The sequence below is a fragment of the Bufo gargarizans genome, chromosome 1 (assembly GCF_014858855.1).
Source record: "Bufo gargarizans isolate SCDJY-AF-19 chromosome 1, ASM1485885v1, whole genome shotgun sequence".
In the NCBI taxonomy this organism is placed as follows: Eukaryota; Metazoa; Chordata; class Amphibia; order Anura; family Bufonidae; genus Bufo; species Bufo gargarizans.
This window is the reverse complement of record NC_058080.1, coordinates 740337928-740355987: the sequence shown is the minus strand read 5'-3', so window position 1 is coordinate 740355987 and position 18060 is coordinate 740337928. Positions and strand designations below refer to the sequence as shown.

At 45.5% G+C, this 18060-nt stretch overlaps 1 protein-coding gene across 1 annotated transcript in view; it reads right to left on the bottom strand.

The window, feature by feature from the left end:
• Nucleotides 1-2590: 2590 nt before the first annotated feature.
• ERO1A (endoplasmic reticulum oxidoreductase 1 alpha) overlaps nucleotides 2591-18060 on the bottom strand; it is a 40029-nt gene continuing 24559 nt past the window's right edge. The window contains exons 10-16 of the mRNA XM_044276493.1: nucleotides 17908-17934; nucleotides 15487-15579; nucleotides 14731-14977; nucleotides 9297-9366; nucleotides 8128-8214; nucleotides 6629-6762; nucleotides 2591-5485 (exon numbers count right to left, since the gene is read on the bottom strand). Coding sequence (XP_044132428.1) covers nucleotides 5428-5485; nucleotides 6629-6762; nucleotides 8128-8214; nucleotides 9297-9366; nucleotides 14731-14977; nucleotides 15487-15579; nucleotides 17908-17934 — 716 coding nt within the window. The 3' untranslated portion in view covers nucleotides 2591-5427. The remainder of the gene's footprint in view (nucleotides 5486-6628; nucleotides 6763-8127; nucleotides 8215-9296; nucleotides 9367-14730; nucleotides 14978-15486; nucleotides 15580-17907; nucleotides 17935-18060) is intronic.

Genomic DNA, 18060 nt, shown 5'->3' with positions numbered 1-18060 from the left:
GTGAACTGATTATCTATCACCTCCAGAACAGCCTGGTTATCATTGCTTATAGTATAAGGGACAGGAGAGGCAAGAACTGATTATCACTAGAACACCTTACATATCACTGATTGTAGAATAAGGACAGGTGAGAACTGATTGTCTATCACCACTAGAATACCCTGTTTATAGTATAAGGGACAGGAGAGGCAAGAACTGATTATAATCACGAACACCCTACATATCAGTGATTGTAGTATAAGGACAGGAGAGAACTGATTGTCTATCATCACTGTGATGGATAAATAAGGGTCTTTATTTGTATATACACAATTGTAAACTAGTTTAAATGTTAATCAACTGCACATTAACAATTTTTTAAAGCTGTGGTTAGTACATTTCTAACGACTGACTCCACAGCCCTGATTATAACGCAGCATAAACCGGAGCTTATTATGGACACGGTTGCATTCCGCTCAGACTGGAAAACGCTCTCATTTATGCCAAAGACTTTGGATTGGCTTCTTCCCCCGGTGCGTTCTTAGGCACTTTAAGAGCAGAGTTATTTCAGGGAGGTGTATATTTTGGATCTGTCTTTCTCTTCCTCGACCATTGTTTAGAGATTTGTCCTATTATGAATGCTAGACTTTAATGTTTTAGCCTGAAGGCAGTTTTCTAGGCGGAAGCAGTTTTGCTATATGAAAACTGGGTCTTGTTTTCCAATTGGCACAGGAGCAGGGAGGAGTCTAATGGCAGCCAATCAGATCAGCTTTGTGTGTGATTAAATAAAATAAAAGCTGTGATCTGATTGGCTGCTGTGGTGACTGCTTTAATTATTTTTTTTGGGGTATGAGCCCGGGTGCTCTCCTAGCATTTAACCCTTTGAGTGCCAGCAACAAACGGCGATCGGTCGAGACCTATGGAAACAGATTTTTACCAGTGTTTGACTTGTTGTTTTAACTTTCAGCAGCCAATGAATGTCCAGTTATTTTACTAAACCTGTAATGAAGCACTACCATCCTGAAATAAACTGATCTGCACTATAATCACCCCCGTGTGTATATTTTGAGTGACATTACCCTGCTCAGATACTGCCCATTGAGGATCTGCCTTCTGGACTGGAGGAGGATGGACGCATCATGCTGCACCAGTCACAGGACAAAGTTCTACCTGCACTTTGATTTGTGCTTTTAAAAATTCTGCTGGTTGCCCTTGACAACAGCTCAGGTGCACCCTGCTGTCAGACATGTGACCCAACAGCTCAGTTCTGCACCTCTCACGAGCTCCTACAATGCACTGCTCTCCAATAACAGAAAACGAGTCTGCTTTACATGTGATTGGAGAAGAAATAAGCCAAATTGCTGATTTATATAGATTTTTTTTTAATGGGCTTGAGTAAAGAAAAACAAAAACACCCCTCCGTTCAAGCACCACTGCTGCCGTCCTATATATGATGTGCCCCCTGTCACTGCTACTGCCTTTTGGGCTTGGCTTATACTGCTGAGGCCAGTGATTGGTTCCAGTGGTCAGAAGTAGCGTTGAGCGAACTTGTGGTTTAAGTTCAGAGTCCAAAGTTCGGGTTATCGAAGAATCCAGTTATGGATTCCGCTACCCCTGATCATAACGGAATTTGGAATCCATAACAGGATTCTTTGATAACCCGAACTTTGGACAAGTTCGCTCAACACTAGTCAGGAGCAATATCCGGCCCGTCACTGCTGCAGCTAAGAACATGGCCTTATGCCTGGAGCAATGAGTGTTTGAACAGGTAAGCATAACTTAATATTGTAACAAGATGGTCAAATCCTCCCAAAAAAGTGAGCAGAGGGAAACCACAAAAAAGCTGCTCTGTACATATTAAGGCCTCATGCACACGGCCGTGCCCATAGTGTAGCTTTGAAATATACAGGCGACGCCATTTGTGCACCGCATCACGGATGCAGGCCTGCAATCTGGAAGGTGCGGGACAGAGGGATTACAGATTCTGGGGGGTTTCTGCCTGTTCCTTTGCACCACAAAAAAAAAATTTTTTTTTTTTTGCTGTGCGGATGGATCACAGACCCATTCAAGTTGAATGAGTCGATCTGTCTGCAGCGGCCACACATGCCTTGGGGGCCGCAAATTGTGATCCCCAATTCACGGAATAAATGTGTGCATGAGGCCTAATGCTGAGGTCAGTGGCCCGCTGGGGACAGGTGCAGCCATGATGGGAGGTGAGCGTGCAAAGTTATTTAAAGTAGATCACAATGTTGCTTCATTGGTTATGAAAATGGACATAGCCTTTAAGAAATGTTTGTAGAAAACTAACCCAAGTATTCAGACTGGTTGCTAAGGCTTTTCTACCCGACAACCACATTGAAAAGACTGGTTGTTATGCGATATATCCCTAGTAACCCAAATCTGGATTCAGAGCGCTGGCTCATTCCCCCTCCACCCTGTGGTGAAGCAGATGAGGGGAGAGTCCCCCTTTAACAGCAGGACACCAAAACCCTAGGCCTCCCAGTCCTCCTTGCAGCCATAGAGGGAAATAGAAGGTGACAACTCATCTTGGAGCTGTGGTTGTCAGCACGTGACTGAGAGTCATACACCGTGCAATGGAAGACGACAAGACTTAATGTTACAGACATAAAATTTATTACAATGTGCCAACATCGCAAAAAGTTCTGTACAGCTGGAGAGGAAGGGGTTAATAAATACACAAACATAACATACAAGTACAAAATGGTGCCGACTGTTCTGATTACAGGAGCTTGCAATCTAGAGACAGAACGCGGTGACATGAGGTGGTTGCGGTACCTGGGATAGCAGATGCTCTGCGCCACGCTGAGGCATCATGGAGCCTGGACTGTCGTATATGGCTGTATAATTAGAATAGACAGTCCTTCGGCCGTGGGTTCTTATAATATTCTGAGGGCATGAGACCGCGTTCAAGAAGGGAACTGTTCCGGTATGAGGGTCTAAAACGGGCATCCTCAAACTGCGGCCCTCCAGCTGTTGTAAAACTACAACTCCCACAATGCCCTGCTGTAGGCAGATACCCGTAGGCTGTTCAGGCATGCTGGGAGTTGTAGTTTTGCAACAGCTGGAGGGCCGCAGTTTGAGGATGCCTAGTCTAAAATCCATGTTTTTAGGAAGCCATGCAATGTGTCAAGGTAAGGACCCTTTAAAGGAAACTGCTCATTAATGCTCTACTCCACTCAGATCTAAATCAATAGTTAACTGCTGGGAGTTGTAGTTTTAAAACAGCTGGAGACCACTGGTATAGGGAAAAAGGCTGGTTTGGGATCATACAGTTATGAATTACAAAGGAGGAATTTATCAAAAGATGCACGCCGCTAAATCATTTTGGTGCACCTCAGCAGGCCCATGCACCAGAATCTGAAATCTACGCAGGATAGAAAGCAGCTTGCATCATAAAACTAGCAAATGTCAATCTGGTGGCCCAGGTAAAGTAGTAAGCATTGCACAAAATGGGAGAAGTCACACATTTTTGGAATTTTTCTGTGGCAGAAAACTGACGTGGATCCTTTAATAAATTCCACCCGCGGTATAAAGCATGGTGGTCAAATATGATGATCTCAGCCTGAAGCTATGGGAATGACAGCTGCTTGAAAGTGGGACACAAGCTTCCTATATAGAATCAGCTCTGAAATCTACAAAATGTAGCAGGGTTGAAAAGGTCTCTGGGGGCTGCTTTTTAGGTTCACGGCCCTGAAGGTCTCTAGAGAATGCAACAGTTTAGCTGCAGCCCTATGCAAATCAGGGCAAACTCGGCTCTGCTACATCTATAGTGAAAAGAGTACAAAATGACTGCATGTGATCTGCTTTGTATGTTAGACAAAGCTTCCCTGTTCTCATTCTTAAGAGGCATTCTGTATTAGCTGCAAAAAATTCAAGTCCGACAGCAATCAAATGGCACGAACTACAAATACTACGTTCAGAGATCTTAAGACACAGCTCTGAAGGAGGACATTGGAATGGACAAGAAAAAAAAAAGTTAAAAATAAAAAAAGGAAAAAGAAAGTTACATGCAGACACTAATAGGTAATTAAGCATTTGTGAACTTTGTTCTGAAGTGCCCCTGCCATCTGGTGGTGAATCCATGGCACTGCACGCGAGAACAGCAGGAATGCAGTATCACAGGTTTACCACTAGATGGAGGCATTACCACACACCGATCTAATTCCAAGTAAAACATTGCAAAAATCATGCAATTTTTTTTTTTGTTTTAACTGCACAGAAACTGGAGTACAATAAGAATGTGAACGGTTAGTGGTCCCTGAGTACCAGTAGTATGTACAACACCTTCAATCTCTCCCCAAAACCTCCACAGGGAGAACAAATGTACAGAAAATAAAAAATCAAGTTATGTCTTTGTAACAAAGCAAAAAACCAAACATTCAATAGGGCTGCTCTGCGTCATACCAGTAGGCTGCACGAACCATGTCGTTTGCTATAGGCCAGCGCTCTGGGGTTAATTTTATACCTAAGCAGTAGCATTTGTAACCAATGTTGGTTAATGTACGATCAATAATATCAGGGTTGGAAACTACAGGATATATAGGGTGCAGACAAGACAAAGGATTAGTCCGGATTATATAAAGACTAAGGTAACCCAAACTGCCTAAAATAAAAGAATGGATACTCGTCTGTTTCCTCCTCTGCATCTCTTTGTGCTGTGGTCCTCACCGCTGCGAATGTCATCCTCTTGGCTGCAGCAGCGACATTCAGTGCACAAGTCACTGCTGCAGCCAATCACTGGCCTCAGCCCATGCACGGCTGGATCCAGCAATTGTCTGCAGTGGTGACTTGTGCACGGAATGTCACTGCTGCAGCCAATCACTGGCCTCAGCCCATGCACGACTGGATCCAGCAATTGTCTGCAGTGGTGACTTGTGCACGGAATGTCACTGCTGCAGCCAATCACTGGCCTCAGTCCATGCACGGCTGGATCCAGCAATTGTCTGCAGTGGTGACTTGTGCACGGAACGTCACTGCTGCAGCCAAGGGGATGACATCAGAAGCGGGAGGACCGGCGCACAGCGCTCGAAGAAACAGGCGAGTATCCGATCATTTGTCATTTTAGGCCATTTACAGGGGTTGCCCTAGTTTTTACATAGCTCGGACAACTCCTTTAAAGACTGGATAGTGGACAGAAAGGGATGAGGTATATTGGGCGCAACTTTTTAGGATAGAAAAACCTATCCTAACGTGAAAAAGGCAATCAGCGCTTTATCAGGAGATTCAGTGGAAGTGCAGCTAAAAGTCACACTAAATAGAAAATCGGAAGCGTTTTTTTTTTTTACAATATACACAGGAAGGTCCTTCAAGGACCAGTTTTCACAGTGAGAATGTAAGATTCTCAGACTTTGACCAAGAGTTATTGTCAAACATGTCGGGGCCTCGATAGTGCAAACGTCTGTCCTCCCAGATTCCCCTTCCTTCTCATCACACGTTCTGCAGAAGTCTTTTGAAGTTTTCCAATTCTTTTATACTTGTAGAAATTCTGCAAAAGGAGACAAAAAAAAATGTATTAGAACACAGATGTAGCAGAGACAAGTTTGTCATTTGGCACAGTATCTGGAAGCATCACAATGCATCACGTTGCATAGGACTAGAGCTGGGTGATTAGTTGAATGAATTTGATTAATTCACCCGTTTTGATTCTGGCGACTGATTTTTTTTTTGCACAATCGCCATATAATTTTTTTTTTTAAAACAGCACCCATGCATGCACTGGCGTGAAGTTTCAGGAGGAATAAATCTTCGGCACGAAGAAGCGGGGGGGGGTGTCAACTTTATTATAATACAGGAGGCACTCTGCTTCAATGACGGGGAAACTGCAATCGTAGCGAACCCTGCCATTTAACCCCTCAGAAGTTGCGTTCAACACAGATCATGGCATCTGTGGAGTTAAGCAGAAGGATGCGGCTCCCTCTGCCTTCTGATCTGAGCCCCCGCAGTAACGTGGCTCCGATTGGTTACCATGGCAGCCTGAATGCTTCTGAAGCTTCCCAGACTGTCATAAGATCCCTGTTAAGTTGTGCATAAGGCAAAGCTCAGCAGGGAGAGTGTCAAAATCCCATTCACCCCAATAGCATCTCAATTAGGGTGAATGGGACAAGGGATCAAAAGATCCCAGGGTTAAAAGTTAGATAAATATAGGGCTGGTCAATTGTAACATCTGTCACTGAGGTTATTGAGGGACATAGGATCGTGGGTATAGCCGCTGCCACAAGGAGGCGGACACTAAGCCAAAATGTGTTAGCTCCTCTTGCCTAACCGGTCTGCTCACAAGCAGTAGTCAAGAGAAACTCAGTAGGAAGAAGCCCAAGATGCAGTGGTGTGCCTCAGGTGTTTGGGGGAAGGGGGCAGAGAGAAGACCCAAATACAAAAAAAAAAAAAAAAAAAATTGTGCCCCCTCACAGTAGTATTGCCCTCATTGTACAACCTTCACAGTAGTTATATGCAGATATGTGCCCCCTAATATCCACATTGTGCCCCCTCACAATAGTAATGCCCCATCTGTGTCAGAAGAACTTCAACGCAAATATTTCCCCTCACATTCATAGCAAGTATATTGAAAAGTTGACATTAATAAATAAATATATAAATAAACCCCTCCCCCATAAGAAAAGAGCACACCGACCTTCCGAAAGCATTGAGAAGAGCCACAATTTCCTGACGCTTTAAGTGGAATCCGTACGAAGGGCCGATCTCCGGCATTCTCTGGATTTGCTTTTCTGAGAAAAGGATTTTCAGCGCTGTGCCCAACCCCTCAGTCTGTAGGGTGGAGAATGAAAATCAAAAAAATATAAATACAATACAAATATATACAGCACAGACCAAAAGTTTGGACACACCTTCTCATTCAAAGCGTTTTCTTTATTTTCATGACTATGACAATTGTAGATTCACACTGAAGGCATCAAAACTATGAATTATCACATGTGGAATTATATACATAACAAAAAAGTGTGAAACAACTGAAAATGTGTCATATTCTAGGTTCTTCAAAGTAGCCACCTTTTGCTTTGATTACTGCTTTGCACACTCTTGGCATTCTCTTGATGAGCTTCAAGAGGTAGTCACCTGAAATGGTCTTCCAACAGTCTTGAAGGAGTTCCCAGAGATGCTTAGCACTTGTTGGCCCTTTTGCCTTCACTCTGCGGTCCAGCTCACCCCAAACCATCTCGATTGGGTTCAGGTCCGGTGACTGTGGAGGCCAGGTCATCTGGCGCAGCACCCCATCACTCTCCTTCATGGTCAAATAGCCCTTACTTTCAAAGTTTTCCCAATTTTTCGGCTGACTGACTGACCTTCATTTCACAAAGTAATGATGGCCACTCGTTTTTCGTTACTTAGCTGCTTTTTTCTTGCCATAATACAAATTCTAACAGTCTATTCAGTAGGACTATCAGCTGTGTATCCACCTGACTTCTCCACAACGCAACTGATGGTCCCAACCCCATTTATAAGGCAAGAAAACCCACTTATTAAACCTGACAGGGCACACCTGTGAAGTGAAAACCATTTCAGGTGACTACCTCTTGAAGCTCATCAATAGAATGCCAAGAGTGTGCAAAGCAGTAATCAAAGCAAAAGGTGGCTACTTTGAAGAACCTAGAGTATGACATATTTTCAGTTGTTTCACACTTGTTTGTTATGTATATAATTCCACATGTGTTAATTCATAGTTTTGATGCCTTCAGTGTGAATCTACAATTGTCATAGTCATGTGAATATAATATATATATATATATATATATATATATATATATATATATATATATATATATATATATATATATATATATATTCCACCCCCTTTACCACCAAAAGATAAATCCGATTGGTTTATTTAAATATGGTAACCACTTCCTGCTGACATACAGAACGCTCCTTTCCTATGGAAGAAAGCACTGGACGCTGCGGGTGGAGGAGACCGTATGGTCGCCCATCTATAGGACAGGAGGTATCTGCAGGATCTCCGGGATGGAGAGCTGCAGTAGTCACCTGATCCCGCCAGGTAACATCCTAGCAGATATTTTAAGATCCAGATAACCACCGGCTTCAGACATCATGAATCATCTCCGGAGGAGGCTCTAATTTTCCCTTCACCTCCCCAATCATAGTCGCATCACCCACCTGCAGCTTCCCCCAAAGCCGACACTTAAAGCAGCCGACGCAGTCCATTATCCTAGAGATGTTACGGAAGTGCTGCCGGAATTCCTCCTGTAAGAAGGGAGAAGACAGCATTACATGCAGGCATCAAGCACAAAGCAGGGCGCTGGTCTCCCCACGTTTTGGAGCCATAGGCCCCTCACACGGCTTGTGGCGGGATTGGGCAGAGTTAGTTTTGTTTTGTGTGATCGCCAATGGATGATAAAACTTCCATCAGCACTCACTGCCCTGATTACACAGGCTCCCGAATGCGGGAGGACAGATTGCGGCTCCTTCATTCTCTTCTGTATATAATCTGCAGCACATCCCCATTACACAGGGAGAGGCGATGCTGACAATCGGGCATCTTACAGCCATGCCCATCAGTGGATAAGCGAGCGATCGCTTGTTCATCAGCTGATTGCCTCGCAGTCGATTATCTGGAACAAGTGTTCCTATGAAAGCTCGCCCTTGATAATTGGCTTAATAGGGGCGTTACTCTGCTGTCACACGTAAACAGACCAGTCTGGGGTGTAGTCCATCATCCACCGATCACCGACTACTGAACTAATAGTCTCATGTCATCCAGATGAGACACCAGGGTCATGAATAGAACGCAAGGACTACAGTAAAGACTGAAACCCAGTGAAGACAGAGACAAAGGAGTAGGAGAGAGGGAGGGGGTTAGTGGCTGTGAATAACAGGCCAGATTAAAAGGGTTCTCTCATCTGAGACAATGGGGGAATATCGCTAGGATATGCCCTTATTGTCTGATAGGTGTGGGTCCCAGCGGACCTGCACCTATCTCCTAAACAGAGCCCCGAAAGTGACCTCCATTCATTTTTATGGGGCTTCTGAAATGGGAGCGGTGGCCGGTCATGCGCGGTGGACTCCTATTCACTTCTATAAGGGGGGGAGCGCTTGGTGGTGGCCGGACCGGAGTCCTCCACTACTTTGGCCAGCTCCGTTTTTGAGATAGGTGGGACCAGACCCATCAGACAAATCGATATGCCCCCATTGTCTCAGAGGAGATAACCCCCTTTAATACATTAGTTCTGTATTTGTAGAATGTCATAAGAAAAGACACAGGAGCACAACTTGAATTTCCACCCATTTCCTAGATTGTGGAGGAAAAGCTTTTCCATTTGGTTTACCTTCAATCTGTCGGCTTGTTTTTTATCCCCAGCAAAAAGGGAGTTTTCATCGAAGTGCAGAGGAAAATCCCTACAATAAATGAATAAGCAGCATTAACATATACATCGCTATGGAATAGGTTGGAGCTTTAAAAAATAAATTAAAAAACAAAATAAAAAAAAATCAATCCAATAAGGCTACTTTTACACTTGCGGCAGGACGGATCCGACAGGCTGTTCACCCTGTCAGATCAGTCATTCCGCTATTTCGTCGTGCCGCCGCTCCGTCCCCATTGATTATAATGGGAGGGGGGGGGCGGAGCTCTGGCGCAGTACGGCGAGAGGCCGCCGGACTAAAAGTCCAGCATATCCGACTTTAGTCCGGCGGCCTCTCACCGCGAAAGGACAGATCCAACAGGGTGAACAGCCTGTCGGATTCCGTCCTGCCGCAAGTGTGAAAGTAGCCTAACCTGTCATCTAAGGCTCTGTTCACCCTTTTTTGTACCAATGTATTTTAAAGAAAGTGAGAAAAACGAATAAAGTGGTGAAAAGGTAAACATCCATGCAATTCGTAAGTACGGCAAATTTAGGACGCTAAAACTCAAAAAATTAAAAATAAAAGATTAATAATGATCTATATTAAGAACCTAAAACCATAGAAAATGATGGGCCGACTTAGGGTCAGATAACCAGTTCATATGGTTCACTATGAACCATATGTGTGGCACTGGTTAGGTGCTCAAAACCAATTGAACGCATGTCGTTCAGATGAACCCGGTGATGTATTAATTCCAGAGGTACACCACCAGGCGTTGTGAAACACATTGAGCAATTTGTGGTATATTGAGCGTATTATGCCCCAGTATCGTAAATGCCCAATGGGTGAGCAGAGTTATGTGGTTGGACCTCAATACCAGGAGGTTAGGACCCAGATAATATATAAATCACATTGGGCAACACGTGGTATTTAAAGTATGCTATACCACTATGTCCCACATGTTCAATAGGGTCGAACCTCTGGACAGAGGCAGAGTACCCAGCGCAGTGCTCAATGAGCGCAACAGTGTAGCCACTGGATGTACACCCGTCACCCAGAAGATGGCCGTGCACCCACTGAGGATAATTGCAATGGTGCCTCACTCAGATGGACAGCTGATATGGCTCATATACAGCCAAACATCAGCACAGACTGGCCAGAGTGTCATAGGGGCTCGACGCGTTTCTGTGCACTTCCTCAGGAGCCAATAATGCATATAGCACCAAAAACTAAAGTCTGCCTAAGCCGCACTTCTCTAGTTTGAGAGTCGGCGTGCTGGTGTGGCTCTGATGTAAGCCACAGCACTGTGATAGCCCCGAATGTGCCGCGATTTAAAGGGCAAACACCCCGCCCTGCAGGCGCGCCTCCGCTCATCCAGCCAGAGGCACAGCTCTATCGTCGCTGGTCAGCTGATGAGCGAGGTGCCCCCCGGGAAAAATGCAACTGCGCTAAAAAGGTACATGGGGGAATAAATACAGCGGAAATGTAATAAAGAAAGCAGGGGTGGCCCCAGATGAAGCCAGGAAGTAAAAACAGAACAAAATACCTCATCTATACTAAGAGGTAGTATGCGAGGACACCGACACGATGGCACATAATCGTCAGCATACAAAATGGAGCTAATCAGTGACTCTCCAATAACGGACAACCTGTAGATCTATACAGAATAGGGGCAGGCACGCTCCCCCATCAGTTAACCACTTAATGGCACAGAAAAGTGCCCCACAGTGGAATAAATGATTATATACATGTGGGCATATACAGATGCTGCAAATACATGTCCGTAGGTAGATCACCCCGGCTGATTTACAGTTGAAGGATTTGGTGTAGTAAGTTTTGTTAGGCATACTGCCAGTGAAGGACTTGGGTTTTGTTGATACATTTACAGAACTTGCATGTCCCACACGGAAAGGTGCCAGTCAGGGTGTTCCGTAGCCAGGATTGAGGTTTGGGACTCCGATTAAAAACTATGGACCAGGAGATTCCGTATATTTTGGCTACGGCGATATGAAATTCCCGGTTCCGAAGTAATACGGCTGCCAATGTCGGTCTGATCTCAAGATGTCCCAGTTGTCAGCCAGGACCTGACGTACTTCCTTATGAGCCCAGTCATAGGTCCCATTGATTCTTGCAACCTCGTCCACGTTCTCCATTTTTAGGAGAGAGTAACTGGCCCCTGTTGGTGCTCAGGGAAGGTTGATACGCCTGCTTAAGCACCTTGTGTGGGCAACCACCATGCACAAGTCTCTGTTGTAGTTCTTTTGCAGCAGATCTGAAAATCAGCTAATTGGGAGCAGTTTCTTCTGACCCTCAAGTACGGTCCTTTTGGGATTCCCCTTTTGAGGGCCGCTGGGTGTCCACTCTCCCATTTCAGGAGGTTATTGGTGGCGGTGGGCTTCCTAAATAGGTTCCTAATAATCTGTCCAGAAGTGCTCAAGGAAGGAGATTTGATTCTCACCGAATTCAGACGTGAAACAGCCCTAAACAGTTGTTGTTCGAACTCCTGGAACTGTATCTTACTTCCCATCCACAGAACCAGCACATCGCTGTAATCCATAGAGGGATAGATTGTGTAAATAGTTCCAGGTCATTGCAGAACACAATCTCTATCTCGCACCAGCCTAGGTAAAGATTTGCAAAGGTTGGGGCACAGGGTCTGCCCATCGAGACTCCCCTGAGCTGGTGGAAGATCTGGCCGTCAAATAGAAACATGGAGTTACTGGATTTTATTTTGACGCACAACATCACAAATGGGTTACGTCGTCCACAATGCTCCCCCCTCTGTTGCAGGAAAGGGAGCACCGCTCTACAGCCAAGAGAATGAGGAATAGCACTGTAAAGGGCCTCCACATCCAGGCTAGCCAACTGTGTGCCTTTTTCAGTGGATATAGTTATGGCGGCCCAACACATCCATAGTGTCCCTCACAAACGGCCTAGGAATAATGTCCATATACATGCTGATGTTGGCAGTAAGACTGCCCATACCGGACACAATTGGCCTGCCTTTTAAAGGGTCACAACCTTTGTGGACTTTGGGTAGGCCATAAAAAACAGCCATGACAGGATGCCCTGGGAGGAGAGATGCATATTCTGTTTTATTAATAAGTTTGGTCTCCAGGGCTCTTAGTAGGATGGATGACAGTTCCTTCCTAAAACTTGGTGTGGGGTCAGACGTTAGTTGTCTGTAGGTCCGTTTGTCACTTGGAATTTTCTGGCACACATTTTGATATTGACCGTGCCCTAAAATGACAATGTTCCCATTGGGTTTGACGATAACCTCACTATCCAGCTGGAGCCCTCCGAGAGCCTCCCTAAGGTTGTCCAACACACACGCCTGTGTCTCCAAGAAGTGGAGTTTGTTGGCGACTATCAACACAAAGGTATCGGTTGGGGGTACTGTCACTAAGGGGGGGGGGGTAAATGTTAATTTTTTTTAGACTGGAGACGTCAATTTGTGAAAGGACCCTCATCTGGTTCTTATTGTCCTCCGTATTGAGGTCCGCCAGGAGCTGCACATCAGGGAGATAGTTTTCATCGATCCCCAGTTCTTCGCATTTACGGCGATCACGGGTAAAGAATTTTCGCCATTTGGGTTTACGTGCGAAAAGGTGCAGGTCTTTCACCCACCCGAAAACATGAAATCTCCGGATGGGGACGAATGAGAGACCCTTAAATAAAACCTGCATCTCGATATCCGTCAGGCTACGGGGGTGACAGATTTATTATTTGAAGGTAGGACAACGGGGTGACAATGCTTGTTTATTAACAGAACTTAGTTCTTGTTCCTGAGCATGTATTGGGTTACTGGGGGGTTACTGTCTAAAACCCCCCCTTCCACTTCTACCCCCACGTCCTCTCCTACCCCCACCACCGTATGGTCTCCTGTATGCCTGGGAACTCGGTCCTTTCCTTGATGATTCAGGCTCAGTCTCACTCTGACGGAGATGCTCCAGTGTCTAGTGCGAGTGCGTCAGAGTGTTTTACACTATAGTAAAAAATCCTGCAGTCTTTAAAGTCCTTACTATCCCTACTGAACCGTGCTTCTTTTCTTTCAATTGTGCGATGCACTTCTCTATTGATGCCTGAAGGAGAGATTCCTTTTTGCTGAAATCTGAATGGGTACTGAACTTTTTTGTTAGTTCAACAGCCTCATTCAGGTCACTTTCAACAGCCGACATGTTTTTTTTCCTCCTTTTAAAAAGGAGTTTCATTAACCTTTTGTGGACCCGAGACGAGCCGCTGGCATAATAGGATTACGCAGACCCGTGGGACGATCTTATTCTTGATGCATGTATCTAGTGACTGAAACTCCCACCAGGACCTAATGACATTTTTGTACACACATGTAACTTGTTTAAAAGCCAAAGAAATACTTAAAGTTTGTAAGGAAAAGGACCTCAATACCAGGAGGTTAGGACTCAGATAATATATAAATCACATTGGGCAACGCGTGGTATTTAAAGTATGCTATACCACTATGTCCCAAATGTTCAATAGGGTTGAACCTCTGGACAGAGACAGAGTACCCAGCGCAGTGCTCAATGAGCGCAACAGTGTAGCTGCTGGATATACACCCATCACCCAGAAGATGGCCGTGCACTCTGCCACCCACTGAGGGCAATTGCAATGGTGCCTCACTCAGATGGACAGCTGATATGGCTCATATACAGCCAAACATCAGCACAGACTGGCCAGAGTGTGCATCATAGGGGCTCGACGCGTTTCTGTGCACTTCCTCAGGAGCCAATAATGCATATAGCACCAAAAACTAAAGCCTGCCTAAGCCGCACTTCTCTAGTTTGAGAGTCGGCGTGCTGGTGTGGCTCTGATGTAAGCCACGGCACTGTGATAGCCGGGAAGCGGCCGCCAATGTGCTGAGATTTAAAGGGCAAACGCCCCGCAGGTGTGCCTCCGCTCGTCCAGCCAATCCGGTGAGAGGCACAGCTCCATCGTTGGTCAGCTGATGCGCAGGAGGAGCGAGGTGCCCCCTGGGGAAAGTGCAACTGCGTAAAAGGGGGGAATTAATAGGGCGGCCCATAGAAGTGGAGATGTAATAATAAAGAAAGCAGGGGTGGGGTCCCAGATGAATTTTTCCTAAACTGCTCTATAGAGCAACTAACATTACACACTGGCACACGTTTTCCTATTACAAAACAAATAAATACAAAAACGCCATAAAAAAACCAAAACACACTTTGTAGGTGGTAAAATGTGCAAAAAAAACTCAAATAGCCACCCCCCCCCCAAAAAATAATAAATAAAAAAAATCTGACCAAGTCAGGCAATTTTTGAAGCTGTGTGTGTGGTAGCGGCTTACAGGTATTTTGTGAGGTTCTAAGGACAGAGGAATGTAAAATGCACCCGCAGGGCACACAGATCTCTGCAGCAGAAAACTTAGAGCAAGTTCATGGGCCTTACTTGGCTTCGCGGAGAATGTCGAGCAGGAGTTCCTTGGTTTGCAGGTCTAGCGTTTTGTTTCCTGTGTACAGCAGATAAGACTGGCGCTCGAAGAAGGGCAGCACCTTGGAAATGGCTCGAAGCTCAATGAGATAAATAAAGTACAAGTTCTTCAGTCGCCTCGGGCCTTCGTTCTGGGTGTGAACGGCATCAAAGCGGGTCTGGAATTCTGTGATATTGTGGCCCCAGATTTTATTCATCCACGTGTCTATGGAAAAAGAACATATTAGATGCAGAGTGGTTACTGCTGCGCTAACGTCATCCGTGACACTGAGCTCTGCTCCATCAGTATACCGCTATGATCAGCGACTCCAGCCGAGCAGCACTGTTTAATGGAGTCTACGGTAGTCTGTAATCCACCACCTGCCTCATGGAGCTGCTCTTCCCATCACATGGCTGGCCCGTCTCATTTATCGTTTTCTATGCCGTTTTTTGGCGTAGAAAATGACAAATCTACACCAGCAAGGGAGCGGACTTAAATTTAAGCAAGTCGCACGGCCAGCGACTAAGTGATGTAGGGGCCGGTGCCTCTACATAACTTAGGCACATCAATCGACAGTGGACATAGACCAAGACCGGCGTCTAAAACTCAATCACTGAACGCAATTGCAGACAAAACTGAATTAACTTGCTTGCGAAATGGTACAAGTTTCACTGAACTACTGACACAATCCGTATAGTTCGTGCGAAAGAGGCCTAAAGCTTCCTCGTCTTTACCTTGCAGCAGATATCTTGCACTGAGATGAATATTGATGCTGGCATGAAGTCCTGAGATGAGTCTGTAGAAAGCCCTCTTCTCCACACACAGGCCTGAAAAGGAGACCAAAGTAATAATAATGTATGAAAAAAGAAATATAATTAAGACGTAATAAAACCTACACCAAAAAGACAAAAACAAGTCAACTCCTCCTTGAATCCATATTATAAAATTAAATGGAATTTATGTTCTGGAAAGACACTTGCATGTATGATTCAGGGGCAGACATTTCTTTGGTGAATGTGCACGGGGGCCCTTTAGGCAAGGAGAGCCCACACCCCAATAAAAATGTCACCAAGGTTCCCCAAGCTCAAAATCGGATGGATGGATCGAGCGTCACAGTAAGGAGCCCCTCACTTGATAAGTTAGCTGTTACACAATAAGGAGCCCTCTATGGTCTATGTCCGCCCCTGGTTTGATTAGTGGGGGAACATTCCTCAGTAGCCCCGCTAGTCAGCACGTCCATGTCTGCGCACTTGTGTCCTCTACTGATTCCCAGCACAAACCAGCGGCGTTCCCAGCACAAACCAGACGCTCCAGCCATCTGGCCTGTCTCTCTGCTGACGACGCCCGATTAAGACTTGATAAAGGAGTTATAAACTCCGAAACGCGTTGTCTACTGAACAATAAAAACAGCTATTTCACCAAAGTCCACTGTCTGAGGTCGTCCTTTTGTGCGCCAAACAAATACCCTACTGTGTGCAATCGCACACAAACCAGCAACTTCTTCCTTCAGTCCCTAGGAGTCCCTGGCAACTCCACCTAAGGGACCGAACGGGTATTGGCAGCACCGACCTTTCCAAAATAACCAACGCCCCCCTATTTCTCCACGTGTACCTACCTTCACAGACGTTGAGCTCCAACCAGCACAACACCAAAAGGTGAGCACACTTCGACCATTACGCAGAACACCACAACCGCTACCCACCACCCTATGAGCGCCTCTCCCCTCTCTTTTCTCTCTCGCCAAACTGCTCTACTGATTCAAGTGAAGGAAACAGAACTGTCAGTACCAGATATGGCCGCTGCTATATACATAGGTCTTTTACCCAATGACTGTGTAACCAATTATTAAAGTAAATCTCTTGCTAGGTCTGTTTTAATAATACTTACAACCCCCATGTTGTAACGATTCTGGAGCATCTATTCTTAAGCTGACTATATTGTGCCACTCCTCTATTATTCACACTAGAATTTTATGAATGACTTTCCACTGGCAGCACTGATTAAATAATATAATATCAGATTGTGCAGGGACACCCCTCCCACGGGTAACACCCATCTGGAACTTTATGGCAGACTGCTGGCAATTCATTCATAACCTTCTAGTATGAATAATAGATGAACGGCACAGAGTCATAAGGATTAGATGCGCCAGAGTTGTTATTACATGAGGAATTCAAGTAAGTACAATACCGGCATGTCAGGAGAGAGGACAGCTAGTCCACAAATTGGTGGCATGTTGCTAGGATATGCCACCAGTGTCAGATATATGCAGGTTCCACACCTCCAAAGTGAAGGAAAGTGCACAGCGCATGCGTAGCTGCCTCTCCATTCACCTCTATGGGAGTTCCGGAAAGCGACTATTTTCACCGCTCCCATAGAAGTGAATGGAGGGTCGCCACGCTTGCGCCCATTCTAGAGATAGGTGCGGGTCCCACACTTATCAGACATTGGTGGCATATCCTAACGATATTCCATCAACGTCTGAGATGGGAACAACCCTTTAAAGGGACTCTGTCACCAGTTTCTAACCCCCCCTTTTAAAACTATTGTTCTCTCCATGGTGCCCTTGTCATTACAAAGCTGTTAAGATAAATCCGCCGTCTAGTTTTGATAAAAATCGCTTTTATCTAACCTGTCAATCTTCTGGATAAGGTGCCCAGGGCGTTCGCGCGCATGCGCACTTCGCTCAACGAGGCAGAATCTAAAAGTCCGCACGGGCGCATCAGGCACAGGCCTGTGCGCACGCGCGGGATCTTTGAAAAGGAGGAGGGGGCACTGAGGAGAGCCGGAGGCGGATTTCATTACATCCAGGTGGCGCTGAAAGGATCATGGGAGGAGCTGGGCACCAACGGCGGCGGCGGAAAGCGGCAGATTCAGACCTTCAGAAACGCCCTGGGCACCTTATCCAGAAGATTGACAGGTTAGATAAAAGCGATTTTTATCAAAACTAGACGGCGGATTTATCTTAACAGCTTTGTAATGACAAGGGCACCATGGAGAGAACAATAGTTTTAAAAGGGGGGGTTAGAAACTGGTGACAGAGTCCCTTTAAGGTCAACTTTTTAGAATTACAAGTGTTAAATTGTGAGACCCCCCCCCCCCCCCATTTAAATCAATCAGCTTAATAAACTGCTGCAAAAATGCCGAGGACTTACCTTCCAACCAGCTGTAGAACAGGACCTCTGCAAAATACCAGAAGAAATGGTTATATGGACGTGTAGCGGGTTATACTCGTTATAAAAGACGCTTATTCTGAAGCTTCATACCACAGCAGTACATTACGCTGGTGCTACAGAGCCCCAACATGG